Source organism: Electrona antarctica, assembly GCF_951216825.1.
Source record: "Electrona antarctica genome assembly, chromosome: 9".
Classification (NCBI taxonomy): domain Eukaryota; kingdom Metazoa; phylum Chordata; class Actinopteri; order Myctophiformes; family Myctophidae; genus Electrona; species Electrona antarctica.
In genome coordinates, this window is record NC_136790.1 from 56120131 (window position 1) to 56140720 (window position 20590).

Genomic DNA, 20590 nt, shown 5'->3' on the forward strand with positions numbered 1-20590 from the left:
ACTGAGACCAAATCTTCAGGGAACCTTGAACAACTGGGTTATTTGTCACAGACAGGTCCATGTCATGGTCTGACCTGTGGAAGATCCCCCAAGCTAGGCTCAGCTTCCCTGATCGGAGCAACATATGACACCTCGCCTTGTCCCCGAAACCTCCACCAATGGTTCGGTGCCGAAGACACCTGTCCCCGTTTGCAACACCATCAACGCGAGCCTCCAGCACATCCTGTCGGGCTGCAGGACAGCGCAGTCACAAGGCCGCTACAGATGGCGACACGACCAAAGGCTGAAAAAGCTGTCAGGGTTGGCAGAGTCATGCAGAAAGGAGGCAAACAGCAGACCTTCCGCTCCAGGCAGACATCCCATCCATTTGGCGAGGGTTGGAGAGGGTGTCAAACCCTCCCGAGGGTTGGAGAGGGTGTCGGTGTCAAACCCTCCCGAGGGTTGGAGAGGGTGTCAAACCCTCCTGAGGGTTGGATAGGGTGTCGGTGTCAAACCCTCCCGAGGGTTGGAGAGGGTGTCAAACCCTCCCGCCAGAGAGATACAGCAAGACTCCTCTCACCGGGAAATAGGTCCTTTCAGACGGGCATCGATTAACGCAGATGTTGTCGCCTGGATCGACGACGGTCTGCTCATGAGGGGCGCAAGCGTAAAAAGAAAAAAAAAACAATAACGATGTAAACCTAACCTTGTACTTCTCCAAATGTAGGAAGCAAAATAAAAACAAATAAAGGGTAATTTACTCTAGACTCATAAACATTGGTCCCGACCCACTGTTTGGGAAACAAACAGTGCACTATTTATTTGGCCCAATAGTTCAATTTAGGGGTTAAAGGTCACCTCTGTGTCAGGTGGGTGTGGCCCTATGATGAATCAGCTGTAGAATGTATCACTTTAATGAGTCTAGGGGTCAAAGGTCACCACTATGATGAATCAGCTACAGAGTGCCGAAGTCGGATCAGAACAATCAGAATTCATCTCTGATGGCATGTTGATGACGTCAGCCTGGAACTCCATATTTGGAGATGCCGTCCTTATCTTTTTTTGTGGGCTGTTATTTCTGAGCGGCGCTAGCCCCTCCTACGCCCAGCTTTGTGTGTTTGTGTGTACCACATAGCGATGATTTGATTGGTTGAGCAATGTGTGTACCCAATAGCAATAATTTGATTGGCTGAGCACGGATTGTGATGTATGATGATGTATGATGATAAGAGCGCCCCTCACTTCACACAAGTCTGATTTTTCTTTCTATTGGCTGTTGGTTGTCATGGCTGCCAGTTCCCACCTGATGTTGTGTGGGAGTTCAGCAACATACCATGTTGTTGCAAACTTGCTTGCTTGCTCTCGTACAGTGAGGACGCTTCGCTCCGCTGCTCTCGCCTATGCTTGCATTCTTCAACTGATAACTGACATTTACTTTTTCTTTGAGAAACTACAAGTGGATCCTCGATACTTGTAAACCGATGGGATTGTATTTCTTCTATAGAAAATACTCTTTTTTACTTCCAGTGACTGGGTACGTGGCACATAGCTATAGCTAACTAGCACTGGATACTTGGCAAATAGCCAGCACCGGGATGCCTCCTACCATTTCTTCAGGACTATCAAAAACTGCTTCAAAAGATTGCAGTGCTGGAAACAGAATTACACCATCTAAGAGTGAATTTGGAAGAAAAACAACAACATGGGAAGCAGGAGTACCACGCGCAGAATAAGACATTCGTCTGGAGTTCTCTCGGCGCAAGGCCAAAGGACATGAAAGGACGAAAAACTGGGGGTGTTTGCCCCCCCCCCGTTATTTCCACTGTGATTACAAACAGAGAGAACGGCGTACAGGACATGAAAGGACGACTAACTGGAAGAACTCGGAGCCCCGATAAGACCAGCTGGCCTACGCTCCCAACCCGACTCAGAGCCTCCTCCACCCCCCTTCAAAAGTGGAAAACTGTGAAAGGCAGATCAAAAATCATACCTCCCCAAATGGAGAATGTGCAGGTGGCTAACAGATTCAGCCCACTGCTCCAGATGGACTCTAGATGTCCATCAGATGACAGAGATAACACCACACCGAGCAGGGTAAGAACCAAGAGCAACACAGAAAATGAAAGACGAGCTAATGGAGAGCAAATTAATTAATTTCTGATTGTTGGTGATCAGGCTGTAAAATATGTTAAAAGCAACAAAAAGAGAAAAGCAAAAGTACTATGCTTTCCCAAAGACACAGTCTCTGATTTAAATGACAGAATCTCTGATGTTGTTGCTGCAAACCCTATGATGAAAACACTGATACTGCACATCGGTACACGTGACACGGAAAAACAAGAGTCAGAAATCCTGAAAAAGGATTTCAGAGCCCTATTCCACACCCTCGGCTCCCTAGATTTAGACGTGTGGATCAGCGGGCCATTACCTCCGATGAGAGGAAGTGAGCGTTTTAGCAGATTGTATGCACTTAGCAAATGGCTCTCAAATGCATGCACAGAAGAATCATTCAATTTCATTGACAACTTCAATTTTTTTAGTAGTGTCTATCTGACCACTATTTGCTGTGTTTTAATATGACTGTCTCTGATCTAGAGAAAAACAACACTGAATATACTATAAAAAAGCGTTTTTTAGCTCATCTGCAGCCAACAAGTTCTCTCGTCATCTGGGGCCCCCCCTGTCCGATACTCCCTCAGTGAATGATATGGTTCAAATTTGTAATCTTAAACTAGAGTCAGCTCTTGACATAGTGGCTCCTTTAAAAACAAAAAAGAAACAGAACACCAGAGTAACACCCTGGATAAATGAGCATACACGTCCACTGAAGCAAGAATGTCGTAGAGCTGAGCAAGCTTGGAGAAAAACCAAACTCACCATCCACCTAGAGATTCTTAAAAAGTCAACAGACGCCTATAACAAAGCCTTGCGTCTGGCAAGGCAGGCATATTTCTCTGGCATTATTAATGAGAACAAGAAAAATGCCAGAGTCTTATTCTCTACCATTGAACGACTTTTAAACCTCCCCCAGTCCTTCAACCAGTCGTTCCCGGCTTCTAAAGCTAAGTGTAATGAGTTTGCATGCTTTTTTGATAACAAAATTTGTAACATTAGAGCTGATATTAAGAATGGTGCTGCTGCTAGCACAAACCCTCAAACAGCAGCTAATGGTGCCAGGGTAGATCTCTCCAGGGGGAGCCTATTGTCATTCTGCGCAATTGATGAAGACGAACTCCGCAAAACCATATCACAGATGACTTCATCCTCCTGTTCATTGGATACAATTCCCACCACCTTTCTCAAAGAGGTTTTAGGCGCCGTTCACACCTATCAGACAGCCGCTTTATCAAAGTCTTGTCGTCTCATCTGTCTTATCGTTTGCCGCATCAATGTCCCACAATGCTTTGCGGGTGTGGGCGGTGCGAGGGCGGTGCGAGGACATGCGGAAACAGATCCACGTGAGACTGCGGAACAACAACAACACCCCCCACGCTTCTCTCCCCCACAAAGTTACAGTAAAATTTTTCTGCTCGGCGACGGTGAATTGTGACACAAAAAGATGCCTAGTACACAAAAGGGGGCTTTGGTGCTACTTGGCCTTGTTACTGGCGATTGAATACTTTACAGTTTGCAGAAAAGTGCCCAGGAATGTACTTCAGACGGAAGCAACACACATCAGCTACGCTACGGTAACATTTCTATCCTGCTAGAGTTTAGTAGGCCTAGTAGCCTACTGCTAGCAAACTTCCTAACTCAAGCTGTGCACTGCATGTTGATTAAATTTTGTACGCTGTATAATAATACTAGCGAAATTAATGTCGCAATAATACTAATCAGTAGCAGTGCTTCTCAAAGTGTAGCCTATGCCCTGGTCCAGTAATTATAGCGAGGGGATTTTTTTCACTGCTGTGCGAGGGGTCCAACTTTGCCGATAATAAACAAAACTACTCCGCAAACAAAGGCTGTTTTGTGCTGGTGAAAGTCTATTCTCCAGACTGGGAAGCGTCTCTGTTCCCCATCTTCTCTCTAAAATGCACTATTTTTGTCATGAAATAAACGTGCATTTATAGAGAGTACTGGGTACTGGGTACCTGAGACGCTTCCCAGCCTGGAGAATATACTTTTTCCTAGGTCTAGTAGGCTTGGTTTCGGTGAGTAGCAACGTGGTTTTGTTTATTTTCTGTAAAGTATAATCACTCGCACGGCCGTGCTAAAGCACTGGATCATGGCTAAGTGGACCCCAGGGACGCTTGCGGGAGATCCCTCGGTAAATACGTCCGAAATACAGAAAACTAGGGTCCCGAAAGGACTAAAGGGGGTCCCCAGGTGAATGATAGGCTATTAGTAATAGTTAGGAACCAAATGGACCCGTATTGGTCTGTTACTCAGAGAGTGTATAAATGGAACGAAATGATATTTATTGTAGCATAATGCATGGCAAACTGTACCCGGGTCCTTGAAATGAAAATAGTTAAATCACTCACTGCTAGATCAGTTAAAAAAAACAACTCATGGGGTTACTAGCTTATCTTTTCAAATGGGGGTCCGTGGGTGGGTGTCAAGAGGTACTAGCTGCAGCCTCCTCCTTAATTGTCACACATCTGTAAATGTAATGCATGTACCACATGCATACTGTAAAGCAGCGGTTCTCAAACCTTTTCATGTCAAGGAAACCCAACTACTATGAATTTCGTTTTATAGTAGGCTTGTTGATTATTTTTACAATATACAATTTAGGCATTTAGCAGATGCTCTTAATCCAGAGCGATTTACAGTAAGCAATAATCAAACATGGTAATATATCAAATGCATGATAAAAGTAATCAAGAATCAGACATACGCTATGCTAAGAACAGTGGAATATCTATATAATGAAACGTGTACAATAGGGTGCTATATCTACATAAAATGCTATCTAAGTTACATAAGTTGAGCCTTTGCATACGCCTGTAAGGTCGCCGAGGCTACGGGCATAATGCAGTAATGCTCTTTTTTTTCTTTTTGCAGGTATTACAAAGGTCTTAAAAGTCCTTAAATCATCACTTTACTGTTACCGTGACCTGGGGAGTGGGGACCCTCCCAAACATGTGTGGACCCACAGTTTGAGAACCACTGACTTGGATCACCAGAGACCTCCTGGCTGGAGACAGGCAAATCCGGCTGACGACGGCAACCTTTTTTTACATTAAAGAGCCATGTTTTAATTTTCTTGATAGTGTGCCAGATCAACATTATGTTTAATTGTCAAATTTGTCACCACATCGAAATCAAATATGTCCAACTGAGGCTAGGGGCCAAAGTTCCATTTGTACACTCAGTTACAGACCCATAAGGGTCCATTTGGTTCCAATCTATCATTTAGCGGCGGACCCCCTGGCACTCCCTCAAGGAAGGAAATTTAGATTTTAGTTTTAGTCATAGTCTCTTGAATAGTTTTCATTTAGTTTGTCACATTTTAGTCACCTACATCTACAGTTGATTTAGTCGAACAAAATGTATTTTGGCGGGCCTTGATGCCGTCGTAATGACTGTTTTACACTTGCTGAAAATAGCTGATCTACAAGCCCACAACGCACCGCAGCGACGCGTTGTGGGCTTGTAGATCGGCTATTTTCAGCATGCACCTCATTGTAAAATGACTTATACTGGATCTCTTGTCCACTAGTCCCTTCCTAACATTTTAGTCTAGTTTTTATTTGTTGATGAAATTGTCAGTGTATTTAGTCTTAGTTTTAGTCATCATAGCTTAGGTTTTATTTAATTTCCATTTAGTTTGTCAGTGGTAAAAGGTAGTCGACGAACATTGTTCGTCTTAGTTTTAGTCGACGGAATCAACACTGGGAACCACTGATGTATAAATGTGAGGGCGGGGACTTCATGTAACTTTTTTGAATGCTTAATTTTAAATGAAAAAACCTCTCCCAGCAGGAGCTGATGCAGGAGAGATGGGAGATGGACGACAATTGGGGCCATCGCATGTGACGGCTACGCATCAGGAAGAAAGCCAGCTAACACCATGCACCAAATGCCTTATTCTTTATAATTACATACAGTATTAACCCATTTAGACCTGAGGACGATTCTACAAATGTTTTCTAAATCCTGACAGTTTTCAGAAATGTTTCTATGTCAGCGGTTCTCAACGTTTTTCATGTCAAGGTCCCCAACAACTATATGTAATTGGCAGCCGACCCCATCTGAAAATATGTTCCAGGGACCCCACAGAAGCAAAGATTTGAGTTAAAAGCGTTCGCTCTGAAAGACTATATATTTAAAAAATTTAGACACTATCTTTAAAAAATAGCAGATCTACAAGCTTGTAGATCTGCTATTTTTCAATAGCTAAAGTATAACATAATGCTTAAAACACCAAATGGGGTTCCCGTCCAGAATGCGTTAAAACATTTATATTGATGGCCTTTGTAAAATGTTGTATTTATTAATTCAATTATTCTGAATAAGGTTATATTTTAGATTTTTGGATTGATTTGTATTTTATATTTGTATTATCTTATTATAGGATAATATTGGAGGAAACAGACCCTAAAGGCTCATACATAGTCTGGATTTTCGGTGGTGGGGTGACCACCGAACTACAACATGACGTCACGAGCCGCGGTGAAGAGCAAACCACCGCCACCGCTCTTTGCTCTGTTTTTACTCACCACCGTTCAACGTTATTTCAGCTCCGGTGGTCACCTCACCACCGGAGCGGTGGTCACCTCACCACCGAAAATCCAGACTATGAATGAGCCTTTAATGGGTCCAGACCCACTGTTAGAGAAGATTGAAAACTCAACTGTTTTTCGATGTGACAAATATTTGGAAAATTGGATTGAGTACGTTAGCCCATCAAGGGTCAGGGGATCTTAGTATAATCTGATCGACATGAGGAATTTACTTTAAAGAAACATGTTTTTGTCTTCTGTCAATGTGTAATGATGCATGCATATAGAAATGTGGACTGCTTTCAGTCCAGTATCTGTTCTGCCAAATCTGCCAAATCACAACTAAAAAAAAAAGGTAGGTTCAACATGAATTGCATTATTGATTCGGTGTTGTAGTAGGCTAATATTAGTTATATTACATATACTGTATATGTATACATATAAGAAGTCATGGCTGGAATAGCTGCTGCTTTCATCTAGTGAGAGGTTCTGAATCCAAAATATTCTGTACCATGTGTTAGCTTTTAATAGTTTGGTTTAAACAGTCCTTTTAACAGATGGGCCTACTGTCTGTATATGTACACATCAAAACGTCAATGAATGAATCACTCAAACAACATGGTTTGTATTTTATTGCATGGAGTTGCCTGATCACTACATCCCTGGTTCATATTCTGATATGATAAAGTCAAGTGTTGATTCCAAGCAGTGTATTCAAAGTAGACCTACTCTATTGACATCCATCCAGAAGAGTGGGCACTAATGAGTGCATGCCATGGGCATCTCAATTTGAATGTTCTGTTATATATATATATGGAAAATTATCTGAAGTAATAACCTACAGTACAAATTGACACTCATTGGCATGTGGACCCCCATTAGAAATGATATGCAAGGGACCCCCATAAAAGATTTTTCTATAGCAGTGATTCAACCATTTTCATTTCAAGGACCCCAGGTTTGACCTCAATTAGGCCCATTGAATGGCATTTCTATCTGGGACCCCAATGTTTAGGCCTATTGTAAATTCAAAGTTAACTTAACTTACAGTACAAATGGGTCCATTTGGTTCCATTTGTACACTGAGTTACAGACCCAAAAGGTCCATTTGGTTCCTAATTATTATATAGCTGGGGACCCCCTGGAACACTCAAGGACCCCTGGGGGTCCCCAGACCCCACTGTGGGAACCACTGGGCTAATGTGCATTACCACTGTCACATGACTGACAGTTGGAATCATAGCTGCTGGCTGTCATTATTGAGAGGTTCCAAAATGTACTGTATATGTGCTCTATTCAAAGTACCTCTATTGACCGGGCTACTGGCGGCCTGAGGGCCACATGTGGCCCCCACCTTCACTTAATGCAGCCCGCAGGTTAATATCAACTGGCGGCCTGGGGGCCACATGTGGTTTATACCATCCCTCTACACTGGGGGCGCTGTTTATACCATCCCTCTACACTGGGGGTGCTGTTTATTCCATCCCTCCCCACTGGGGATGCTGTTTATACCAGTCTCTCTGTCATAGCATCCCTCCCCACTGGGGGCGCTGTTTATACCAGTCAGTCTGTCATACCATCCCTCCCCACTCGGGGCACTGTTTATACCAGTCTGTCATACCATCCCTCCCCACTGGGGGCGATGTTTATACCAGTCTGTCATACCATCCCTCTACGCCGGTGGCGCTGTTTATACCAGTCAGTCTGTCATACCATCCCTCCCCACTGGGGGCGCTGTTTATACCAGTCAGTCTGTCATACCATCCCTCCACACTGGGCCCCCACATGTGGCCCCCACCTTCACCTAATGCGGCCCGCAGGTTAATATCAACTGGCGGCCTGAGGGCCACATGTGGCCCCCACCTTCACCTAATGTGGCCCGCAGGTTAATATCAACTGGCGGCCTGAGGGCCACATGTGGCCCCCACCTTCACCTAATGCGGCCCGCAGGTTAATATCAACTGGCGGCCTGATTTTTTTTTGGCGGCCCCCTATGGTCGCGGCCCACCGGGAAAATGCCCGGTATGACCTGTGGCCAGTCCAGCCCTGCAGTACACCTTGACACTCAGCCTGTGGACCCCCATTACAAATTATATGCCAGGGACCCCCATAAAGTTTGACCTGAATTAGGCTACGGGCGGCCATTTAATGGCATTTCTATCTCTGGGACCCCAATGTATATTGTAAATTCAAAGTTAACTTAACTCGGTGTACAAATGGGTCCATTTGGTTCCATTTGTACACTGAATCCATTTGGTTCCTAATTATTATTTAGCTGGGGACACCCTGGAACACTCAAGGGCCCCTTGGGGGTCCCCGAACCCCACTGTGGGAACCACTAAGCTAATGTGCATATTACCACTGTCACTGACAGTTGGAATCATAGCCGCTGGCTTTCATTAGTGAGAGGTTCCAAATAGGTTCCAAATGGGCCTATATGTACACATATCAAAACGTCAATGAATGAATCACTCCAACAGGGTTTGTATTTTGAGAGAACTGATCTCTGCTTCATATTGTGACATATGCAGAAACATGGCAGATTTTATTTGTCAAGCTTGGGAAAGAGTACTGTATAAATCTGAGTTGTAATGTAATGTAAACATGCTGTAAATGCAATTGTGAAAAAGTGTCTTATAAATCCATGAGGGTTGGGCAGATTGTGTGCAGGACACGGAAATAAATAAACAATAATACAAAAGTCAAGTCTAGTAGTACAGTAGGCCTATACATGACTTGGGCATAGAGCCAACATGGTACAATTGCATCATTAACAGACCTACATTTATCCCTCAACGTATTGTTTATATGCCCAAAATGATTAGCTCTAGGTTTTGGAAAATATAATAGTCATGCATAGCCGACTTTACATTTAAATTACTAGGCTACGATCATAATCTCCAGTCATCTCCATGAACATGGCATTCATATTAACTTTGTTATATAACTACCAAAGCATATGGGGTGGTTTAAAGTATGCTTACTTCATTTATAGCCTAATCTCGCATCCTCTGTGTAAAGCACTGATGTCCTTTTATATCTTTGGTCTGTGGTCAGGCGGATTATTTATTATGGTTCGGGTGGATTAACAAATTAATGCGAGGGGGAACGAGAGATCCCAAACTTCACGGAGTCGACGTGACACCTGAAGTATTTGATGGCTTGCATGCAATCTCTTTTGATATGCTACTGTACTGTTTCTGGGTTAGGAGTAGCTCTGGTCCATAGCCTAAAATGCTTCTATGATTCTGCCAATGCAGGGCAGAATCATAGAAGCATTAGGCTATGGACCAGAGCTAGGTTAGGAGTGAATGACAAAATGCATGCACCTTGAATTATAATGTTTGTTTTAATTTTCTGTTCGGCCACGACGGGCAGGGATTCTATTTTCCTGTTGAATTGCTTACTGTACCAGACCAAACTACTTTACTTTACAATAAAATCCGTTTCGTTCCGAAAGTGCCTCTTTCCTCTTCCGTGACTGTGCAGCAAAAAAAGAATACAAGTGTGAAAAGACCGCCCAGTGTAGCGTCACAAACGGACCTTCTCTCCTATTGGTTGGCGGGTAAACCCAACCCCTTTTGTCTGTTTCGCCTACAGCTCGCTTCATGCCTTGTGTCTTGCCCCCCACACCCCATGTAACAAGTTTGTCTCATCAAACCACGTGACTCCCATTGGAAATGAATTGGAGCTGTTTCACCGCTCCGTTTTTGATGAGACTTTGGTAAGACGGCTGTCTGATAGGTGTGAACGGCGCCTCAGACAGTGTGATTGGAGATATCCTAAAAATTGTAAACAGCTCTCTACAATCAGGCGTCTTTCCAGACTTACTGAAGACGGCTGTAGTTAGGCCCTTACTCAAGAAACACAATCTTGATCCCTCTGTGTTGGGTAACTATCGACCCATTTCTAATCTGCCCTTTCTGGGCAAGGTTTTAGAAAAATGCATCTTTCATCAATTGGATGTGTTTCTACAGAACAATAATGTGCATAACAAATTTCAATCTGGCTTTAGGAAAGGTCACAGCACAGAAACAGCACTTGTAAAAGTAATTAATGATATTAGGGTGTCTGCTGACAAGAAAAATGTATCCGTTCTCTTACTTCTAGATCTAACGGCTGCATTCGACACGATTGATCATTCAATTTTAATACAGCGTCTGGAGCACTGGATAGGCTTGTCTGGTACGGCCCTGTCCTGGTTTTCCTCCTACCTATCAAACAGAAGTTATTTTGTCAATCTAGCTGAGTTTCACTCAGACAAACACGACATCGGTTCTGGTATTCCTCAGGGCTCGATTATTGGTCCTCTGTTATTCTCCCTGTACATACTGCCGTTGGGAGAACTTATTACCAATCACGGAGTAAATTTTAATTTCTATGCTGATGATACCCAACTATATCTTTCTGTAGCTCCAGATGATCCCTGTGCCTTAGACCCGTTGTTGACCTGTCTGTCTAGCATCAAATGCTGGATGAGTGAGAACTTTCTCAAGCTAAATGAGGATAAGACAGAAGTTCTCATAATCGGTTCTAGTGAGCAGAAATAATCAATAATAAGCAGACTTGGCAACCTGACTGTAGAAAGTAACAGTATAGTAAAGAATCAATTGATTCTGAATTGAATTTTAATTCACACATTAATCATGTTACCAAGATTGCTTTTTTTCACCTTAGAAATATTGCACGAATCGTCATTGGACGCTGCAAAAACGCTAATCCACGCCTTTGTTTTTTCTCGGCTTGATTACTGCAATGCACTTTTTTCTGGACTGCCTAAGAAAACAACTGACAGATTACAACTTGTCCAAAATGCAGCAGCCAGAGTTTTAACTAGAACTAAGATGAGAGAACATATTACTCCAGTTTTGGCTTCACTGCACTGGCTTCCGGTTGTTTTTAGGATTGATTTTAAAATTATTTTACTTGTTTATAAAGCTCTCAATGGTCTCGCACCTTCCTACCTACATGACTGCCTGCCTAAATATGTCCCAAACCGCCCCCTAAGGTATTCCACTGCTGGCCTGCTCGCTTTGCCTAAAAAAATGGCAACTAAAAAATATGGGGAAGCAGCGTTTTGCTTCTATGGGCCAACGGCGTGGAACAAACTCCCAATGTACCTTCGACAGGCAGCCTCTGTAGACATTTTTAAAGCGCAGCTCAAGACCCACTTCTACACTCTTGCTTTTAATTGATCTTTTAATTTTTTTTGTTATTCATGTCCTCACTGTATTATCTTATTTTATTATCTTTGTTTTCTCCATTGCTCTGTAAAGCACTTTGAGCTGCATTTCATGTCATGCAAGGTGCAAATAAAGAATAATAATAATAATACAAATAAAGTTTTATTATTATTATTATTATTATGTGACTCCATGTTGTGCAATAAGTGCTTAAACATGGAACCTTCCCTTTGGACTCAACCTTCTTCCAGGTGAACGTCGCTGGACTGAATTTCCACAGATCATTTAAGTCCTGGTTATAGTTCCTGCCACCAAATATGTACAGCTCTCCATTGTAGTAAAAGGCTGAATGACCGTAGCGTCCTCCTGGAAGAGGCTGTGCAGAAGGAGTGTCCATCCAAAGGTTGGTTTCTGTGTCAAACACAACTGGTGTTGTAGTTGACCCTGTTCCCCCAGCCCCCAAAAGATAAAAATCTTTGGCCCGATGATGGTGACAGAGTGCCATACTGAAGCAGGTGGAGGAGTTCCTCTGGTGTTAATTAAAGTCCAGTTGTATTCAGACAGCCAGCAATGAGTAGAAAACTGCCAAAAAATGTAGTCTCTGTGACACATCTAGGGGCCGCAATCTGCATTCAAAGATGTTCCTAGAAGCTTTGTCATTGGTCGAAATGACTAATCCATCAGGAAGTAGAAAGGCAAATTGACTAATGAAAAAGCTTCTAGGAAAATCTTTGAATGCAGATTGCGGCCCCTAGATGTGTCACAGAGACTATTTTTGGGGGGGAGCATTTTACCCTTTGCTGGCTGTCTTAATACAAAAAAGACAAAAAAAGGTCCTTAAAATGTATATTATTGCGTATAGCAGCTTTAATAGACGAGTGGTCCTCAGACGAGTCCTCAATTGTCGCTACTAGTCATCCCAGATGGTTCTCCATGCATCTGGCCAGTTCTTCCAGTCATCCCAGATGGTTCTCCATACATCTGACCAGTTCTTCCAGTCATCCCAGATGGTTCTCCATACATCTGGCCAGTTCTTCCAGTCATCCCAGATGGTTCTCCATACATCTGGCCAGTTCTTCCAGTCATCCCAGATGGTTCTCCATACATCTGGCCAGTTCTTCCAGTCATCCCAGATGGTTCTCCATACATCTGGCCAGTTCTTCCAGTCATCCTGGTTCTCCATACATCTGCCCAGCTCGTTGGTGCTTTGCGCTCCTGCATCGTTCTTGAGTACATCCACGTATGTTAGAGTGGGACGTCTTTGTGACCGGTGCCCGCGTGTTGGTTCCCACAGCACTAATTTGCCGGGTGGCAGTTCTTGGTGTCTTTGGCAGTGTCCTGCTAGTCTCATTCTCCTGTTTTCTGCATGGCTCACCCTGGGCATTCCGTCATACAGGATCTTGTTGGTAACACGTGCTCTCTTGTTGATGTTAACCGAATGTATGCCAAGAACGTAGGATCTTGTTCTTCTCTCCACGACCCGCCTGTGCCAAAACGAAGGACCTTGTCTTTCTTTCATTCTAAAATGTTATTTTTTTTCTCCGCAGGCCGCAGATGTTAAACTAGCGAAATAAATCAACACGTACAAATGTACTTTTTAAACGTTTGTTTTCGCTTCCCTTTTCTTCCCTGGTGGATCACGAAGCTATAGATCTTCGAGGCAAATGATCTATGCATTTATTTGCAATTGTTTTATTTATTTTATTTTATTTATAATAAAACAAGTGTATTCATTTGCAATAGTATTACGAATCTGAAAATAAAGATGAGGATCCAAGGCACTGAAGTGAAGTGAAACAGCCTTTATTGTAAGTTTTAAGACATTGCAAAGATCATTACACAAAAGGGAGGACCAACACGTTTCAGCTATCAGCCAGTCTTGCGAAAACTAAAAGTGCCCATACCCGAGGTGGGGTTGGCGAAAGGGCCTTTCTGTGTGGAGTTTGCATGTTCTTCCCGTGTCCCCTAGGGTAGGTATCCTCACAAAAACATAATCCTGGTCTCTAAACTACCTCCCCTGGCCAGCCGGGGTGCCTGATGGAGGGGAAAGGAACTGGTCGGAATAAGGTGTTCCTTCCATGCGCTACGTCCGGCCAGGGAAATCCCCCCCTGTCAGGTGAAAAGAAGCAGCTTGGACTCCTCATGCATAGAAGGAGGCATGAGGTCAGTCCGCTGCCCCCCCCAGGTTGGCAGAGGAAGTGTAGCGCCCAGGATTACATTAGATAATTGGCACTGGGTGGAAAAACTGGGTTGCAAAATCGTGGGATAAACATTAAAGAGATAGAACTAAACTAAAATATCTCATTGTATCACATGCATGGCGGTGGGAGAGGAATCAGTTGCATTATTGCAGTAAGAAAATATTTATTCATTTATTGATAATCATTAGGCCCGTTATGTGTTCTTTTAGGAGAATAACCTATTTTAACATAGGCCTAAATGCCTACACGTACATGCATTTAAAAATAAACAAACTGTCCTGGCTATATTGTCAGCGAGGTGGCTCTGTATTGTTAACGACAGCCAGTCACTATATTTCATACAGTCTGTTTCTATCGAACATTTTACTATATTCAGCAGCAGTAAAATTAGCGTTTTGACTGTTTTCTTGTCAGTTGATTCTTCATATCCATATGAGTGAAACAGCCTGGATGAACAGTTCTTATATGAGGTGATCTAAAAAAAACAACTATGGGAATTACAATGCAAATAAAAAGTACATGAACCCGTGGACTTACAGCGCCCTCTACCGATATTGACGTCAGACTTCGGTGCCCCCGATATAGGTAGTACTGTCCGAAATCATCACAATTATAGTCCACTAAGTCTGGATCCCCATATGAGGAGTAGGGAGCAGGGAACAACCCTAGGAATTTGGACGCAGCCTAGATTACGCTGGTGTCTCTTCAGGGAACTCGAGTCACTAAAACTCTTGTCACAGTGCTTACAGTGGAAAGGTTTTTCTCCAGTGTGGATACGCTGGTGTGTTTCCAGATGAGATGAACGTGTAAAACTCTTGTCACAATGCTTACAGTGGAAAGGTTTTTCTCCAGTGTGGATACGCAGGTGCATCTTCAAGTTACCTGACTCACCAAAACTCTTGTCACAATGTTTACAGTGGAAAGGTTTTTCTCCAGTGTGGATGAGCTGATGTCGCTTCAGGTTTCCTGACCTAGTGAAACTCTTGTCACAATGCGTACAGTGGAAAGGTTTTTCTCCAGTGTGTGCATGCTGGTGTTCCGTTAGGTGACTTGACGCCACAAAAGTCTTGTTACACAGTTTACAGTGGAAAGGTTTTCCCCCAGTGTGAACACGCTGGTGTCTTTTCAGGCCAGATGACGTAATAAAACTCATGTCACAATGTTTACAGTGGAAAGGTTTTTCCCCATTGTGGATACACTGGTGTGTTGTCAGACTAAATGAACGTGTAAAACTCTTGTCACAATGTTTACAGTGGAAAGGTTTTTCCCCAGTGTGGATACGCTGGTGTGTCTGCAGGGAACCTGACTGCTTGTAACTCTTGTCACAATGTTCACAGTGGAAAGGTTTTTCTCCAGTGTGAACACGCTGGTGTATTTTCAGAGAAGATGACTGACTAAAACTCTTGTCACAATGTTTACAGTGGAAAGGTTTCTCTCTAGTGTCGATACGCTGGTGTGTCCTCAAGGGACCTGACTCACTGAAACTCTTGTCATGTCGTTGGTCATCACCGTCCTCCCTGGTCTCCTCCCAATCATCACTGTCTTCAGTGACGTCAGTGTCAGATTCAAGTTCAACTTCAACTTCAGAGCAGTGGGAAGAGATGTCTTCTTCTTTATCAACATTTCCTTCTGTCAACATTGACCCATCAGGCTGCTCTGGTCTTTGAAGTAGATCCTCATGTTCCTCTTTAAGCTCCTCCTGTTCTTCTTTAAGCTCCTCCTGTTCATCTTTAAGCTCCTCCTGTTCCTCTTTAAGCTCCTCCTGTTCCTCGTTAATGTGTGGAGTCTCTGGTTCCTCCTGGAGCAGACTGGGGCTCCTCTCCTGTTTAATAGAATCCTCCTCTTTACACACAACCATGTGCAGGATGTCTAGGAGCAGAAACATTACATAATAGTTAATCTAGCTAGATTCCTAATGTAAACAAAACATCAACTTAATAAAAGAGCACATTTTTGGAAAAGTAACACTTGGGTTGCGCTATATACACTTTAACCCATTTTGGACGGGAAGCCCTTTTGGTTCCCGTCCAACCCGCAACACACTGTCAGGCTGGACCGCTGGACCGCTGAGCCAGCCCAGGACCCAAGTGCTTAATATGTTGTTTCAATTGCAGCTCATTTAAGCCTTCTTTCCCTGTGAGGAAAAACCCTTTTCGTCTTCACCACTGCCTGCCTGCTCACTCACTTATATTATTACAGGTCTGTTTTATCAAATATAGAGTGTTTAAGTGAGATGAATTTGCAGCTCATCAAAACTAATGCATCCTAGTGTACAATAAGAGATTTGATGAGTCATAGGAAAGTGTTGTGTTGAAAATAAGGCCACAGTTGACCTGTAACATGCTGTTTTTTGGAAAAATGCTGAGGTTTCATTGTTGCAACACTTAAATAATAAATGTGAACCCATTCTGTATAAATATTGAGGTATGAAATGTTGTCTAGAAATAAGTCTGTGAATCTGTCTGTCTGTGTGTCCGGGGCTAACCTCACAACTTGCTGTACCGATCAGCACCATTACCAGTACTACCAGTAGGCCATGGAAGTATGTTTCATATCTGATAGAATGTGCAGTTTTTTCCCCCCGATTATCAAAATGCAGATTGTATTCTGTCAAATGCTGTGTCATGCACTACAATTTGAAATAGTTATGAGGGCCATTCAAGCCTCAAGCGGAGCCTGCGGCACCACCAAGGGCAAGGTGGAGCCTGCAGAACCGTTGCGGCTTGAGAATCCAACATTCCTGAATAAAGTGCCTGGTGTTTGGGAGTCTGGTGCAACGCACAGGGCCTGACCTGGTGAGAGCAGGAGTGGACAGAATAGTTCAGGAGGAATGGATTGTGTGGCCCTGGTTTTTCCCTAATGGGACTGATCGAGGGTAGCTACTGGGACGTAAGTCGGGACTTGATCGCCCCGGCTGGGTCACCTGAGTGACGGGTATGATGTTGGGAGACCCGAAACCCCGATGACCTTGGGATACATCACTGAGGATACGTCCCAGGTGCATCCATGTATGTATGTATTTTGTTTTAGTTATTCTATTTATAGTGACTCATAGGAATAGACTACGTGACAACCAGGAATAGTCTGGTGACCACCGGAGAGACGGGTGGCAGCCGGAAAGTAGACGGCACCCGGGAGCAGTATGGGTTGGCACCCCAGTCTCTGTCTTCCGTGAGGAAGAAGCCCAACAAACCCACGGTGAGGCCTTTAGGAGGGCCATTCAAGCCTCAAGCGGAGACTGCGGCACCACCAAGGGCAAGGTGGAGCCTGCAGAACCGTTGCGGCTTGAGAATCCACCATTCCTGAATAAAGTGCCTGGTGCTGGGAGTCTGGTGCAACGCACAGGGCCTGACCTGGTGAGAGCAGGAGTGGACCTGGTGAGACGTAGGAGGGGCCCGGACAGGATTCAACCCACAGAGCCTAGTCCTTCCACGCGCCAGAATGGTACCTCCCAGTCCCGGCAGAGTAGTTCAGGAGGAACGGATTGTGTGGCCCTGGTTTTTCCCTAATGGGACTGATCGAGGGTAGCTACTGGGACGTAAGTCGGGACTTGATCACCCCGGCTGGGTCACCTGAGTGAGGGGTATGATGTTGGGAGACCCGAAACCCCGATGACCTTGGGATACATCACTGAGGATATGTCCCAGGTGCATCCATGTATGTATTTTGTTTTATGATTGTTGGAATGTTTTAACCACTAAAACCCTCTAAGTATAGTGCACTGACCATCTATACTTGCTCTGTACTTAGTCCGCTCCTTTTTCCCCTCTACGTCAAATCTCTTTACCATAAATAGCATATCTACCAGCTAGAGATCTAGAATAAGGATGCTAGGGTTAAACCTCAAACCTGAAGGAAAAGTCCATAGAAGATCTGTGTTATTATTGTAACAGCTCTACAACTGAACAGAGAATAACATGAAATAAAGTCCATAGAAGATCTGTGTTATTATTGTAACAGCTACAACTGAACAGAGAATAACATAAAGAAAGGGAGAGCACATGAAACGTACCGAGGTGTGGCTGGTCTTCAGGTTCCTGTTTAATAGAGACAGCCCTGGCTGAGTCTGGAGAGTTCAACTTCACCTGGGAGTGATGCATCATGGGTATTGTAGTTCTTATGAGTCTGGAGAGTTCATCTTCACCTGCAGTCTGGACTCCACACACTGCTCTGAAATGAAGGAATGGAATGAGGGCTTTAAGCCTGGCTAATATATGTCTTAGTGCAGGGGTGTCCAAACGTTTTTCAAAGGGGGCCATATTAGAAAACATGAAAACATATATGGAGATCTAAGGGTGGCAGCAGGGGCAGTGTGTTGAATGTACAGGGTTTGATGAGGGCCCAGGCCGGGCCGGGCCGGGCCGGGCCTTCATTTTCAGGCCTGTTGAGTACTCTAGTTTTCGCCGGCTGCCAGGAGCAGCTGCACACATAACTCCGGGCAGGCCCGTCTAGAGTTTGAATGGACAGCTATCAGTCAAAAGGGAGACATCGAAGAGGAAGGAGTGATGTCATGAGACCTGGGCACATAATATATGGGGGCTTTCCCCATGTATGGGGATTTTACTATCATCACTGATGATGTCATAGTGATGTCACGAGAGATTGTGAGTGTGAGAGGACAAAGTTAACTTAGTTAACTGCGACCTTTGGTCGCAATTATTACTGCTGCTGCTGCTGTTGCTGTGCTGCTGCTGCTGGTAACTACTGGTTGTTTATGATCACATTTAGAACAAGCCAGCAGATATAAGAGGAATAGGATTCATGTTCCATCTCAGCTCCGTTTGGAACCTCTATATCTACGCTGCTACGCTTTAGCTCCGAGATGAGGTTCAGAGGAAAGCTATCCCTGCACTGGTAGAAATGGAGTCTAGCTGGGCCGAGCCCGTCGACAAGTAGTGGATTAAACCCCTTTCACAGTATTTATTTCAAAACGTAAGGTATCAGAACCAAGATAAGATAAACTTAACATAGGCACGTAACATTTTAACATAGGCATCAAATAACCGCTTAAAATCAGGCTTAAATGAAACAATTGTCCAGTCAACCCCAGCGGTAAGGCTGTCCCCAAACATTCAAGGTTCGAATGTTCGCTCGTTAGGGTTGGCACTCAAATCTGAATTAATGGGCTTGTGTTGGGAAAGACGAGAGAGATTGATAAAGAGCGCGGGAGAAGCGCTGCGCTCTGATCGAGACGGATATCTCAAAGGTTATTTTTAAAATTAATTAGAAACAAATGGTCCGGATGTTCGCTCGAAAATTCCTGCCGAAGTTCGAGTCCTAAAAAAAGGGCTAGGGTACAGCCTTAATGCGCGGTACCGCTTCCGTAAGATTGCATCGGGAAAACCGGGGACGAAATCTTACTGGCTGAGAAACAACCGCTTTGCAAGTAAAATGTTAGGTGCCTATGTTAACTTATCAACTGTATTTTGATTCTGATACCTTTACTTTTTGAAATAAATACTGTGAAAGGGGTTTAATCCACTACTTGTCGACGGGCTCGACCCAGCTAGACTCCATTTCGATCATATCGGAGCTAAAGCGTAGCAGTAGATATTAGCTCTGGTCCATAGCTCTAATGCCTTCATTAGGGGTCCATAGCTCTAATGCCTTCATTAGGCATTAGAGCTATGGACCAGAGCTAGTATAGAGGTTCCAAACGGAGCTATAGTTCCATCTTAAAGATGAGTCAATAAAGACAAAAGGGATGAAACACAACGTGAATCAGTTCATCTTACCTGCTGTGTTTCAGTGGTTGAGCTGCTAACAAAAGTCCTCCTGCTGCTTAACGACCACACTGTTTTGAAACCACGCGTTTTACTTTTATTTGTTGGTTAAAGTGTCAACAGTCAGTCAACACACCGCCATGTTGTTTTCACAACTGCATTGTGGGTAACTGTGTTCGCCTCCTGACCAGTTTGTGTCTAGACGCCAGTTGGCGTATTGCTGCCCCCTACTGCTGGTCTCGGGTACTGTCCGTCCAGTAATATGTAGAATGGGTATTTTTCCATATCCGATCTTTATATTTTTATACAACACTTCTGCCATGTGAGAAATGTATGTCACTCTAGTCTAGTCTGTTGCCTTTCATATATATAGTCAAAAATATGTGACTACTTTAATTAGAACTAGAAGGATTTATTTTAATTTTTTCATGTCATATGAAAGCAGAGAATTATCAAAAAACGATGTATTGGTTAATTAGATTGAGTTAATCTTGCAACTACAGTTTATGGAACTGAAGTCAAAGTTAAAACTCTTGTAGAGAAAACTGGGGGTTACAAATGTAACCAAAGTTCTATAACAGCGAGCAAGGCTGCTCACTTATGGGAGTTTGCGCCTCCTGGCGTGAACACAGAAGCTTTTATTTATAAGCTCACAGACAATAGATGGCTGGGACTTTAAGACGCAATGACGTTGACCCCGCCCGCCGGTGCACTGGTATAACAGTGCGTCAACGCCCTGCGGCTTCATTCGATAACAATTGTTCTCTTCTCAAGCAAACAAGAAGGGAATCTTAGTGAGCAGCCTTGCTCGCTGTTATAGAACTTTGGTTACATTT

At 43.8% G+C, this 20590-nt stretch overlaps 1 protein-coding gene across 1 annotated transcript in view; it reads right to left on the bottom strand.

The window, feature by feature from the left end:
- LOC306930084 (uncharacterized protein) overlaps nucleotides 1–19822 on the bottom strand; it is a gene marked incomplete at its 3' end in the record, with an annotated part of 43308 nt that extends 23486 nt beyond the window's left edge. The window contains exons 1-4 of the mRNA XM_079510826.1: nucleotides 19767–19822; nucleotides 18176–18196; nucleotides 18044–18116; nucleotides 14725–15900 (exon numbers count right to left, since the gene is read on the bottom strand). Coding sequence (XP_079366952.1) covers nucleotides 14725–15889 — 1165 coding nt within the window. The 5' untranslated portion in view covers nucleotides 15890–15900; nucleotides 18044–18116; nucleotides 18176–18196; nucleotides 19767–19822. The remainder of the gene's footprint in view (nucleotides 1–14724; nucleotides 15901–18043; nucleotides 18117–18175; nucleotides 18197–19766) is intronic.
- Between the last annotated feature and the right edge of the window lie 768 nt (nucleotides 19823–20590).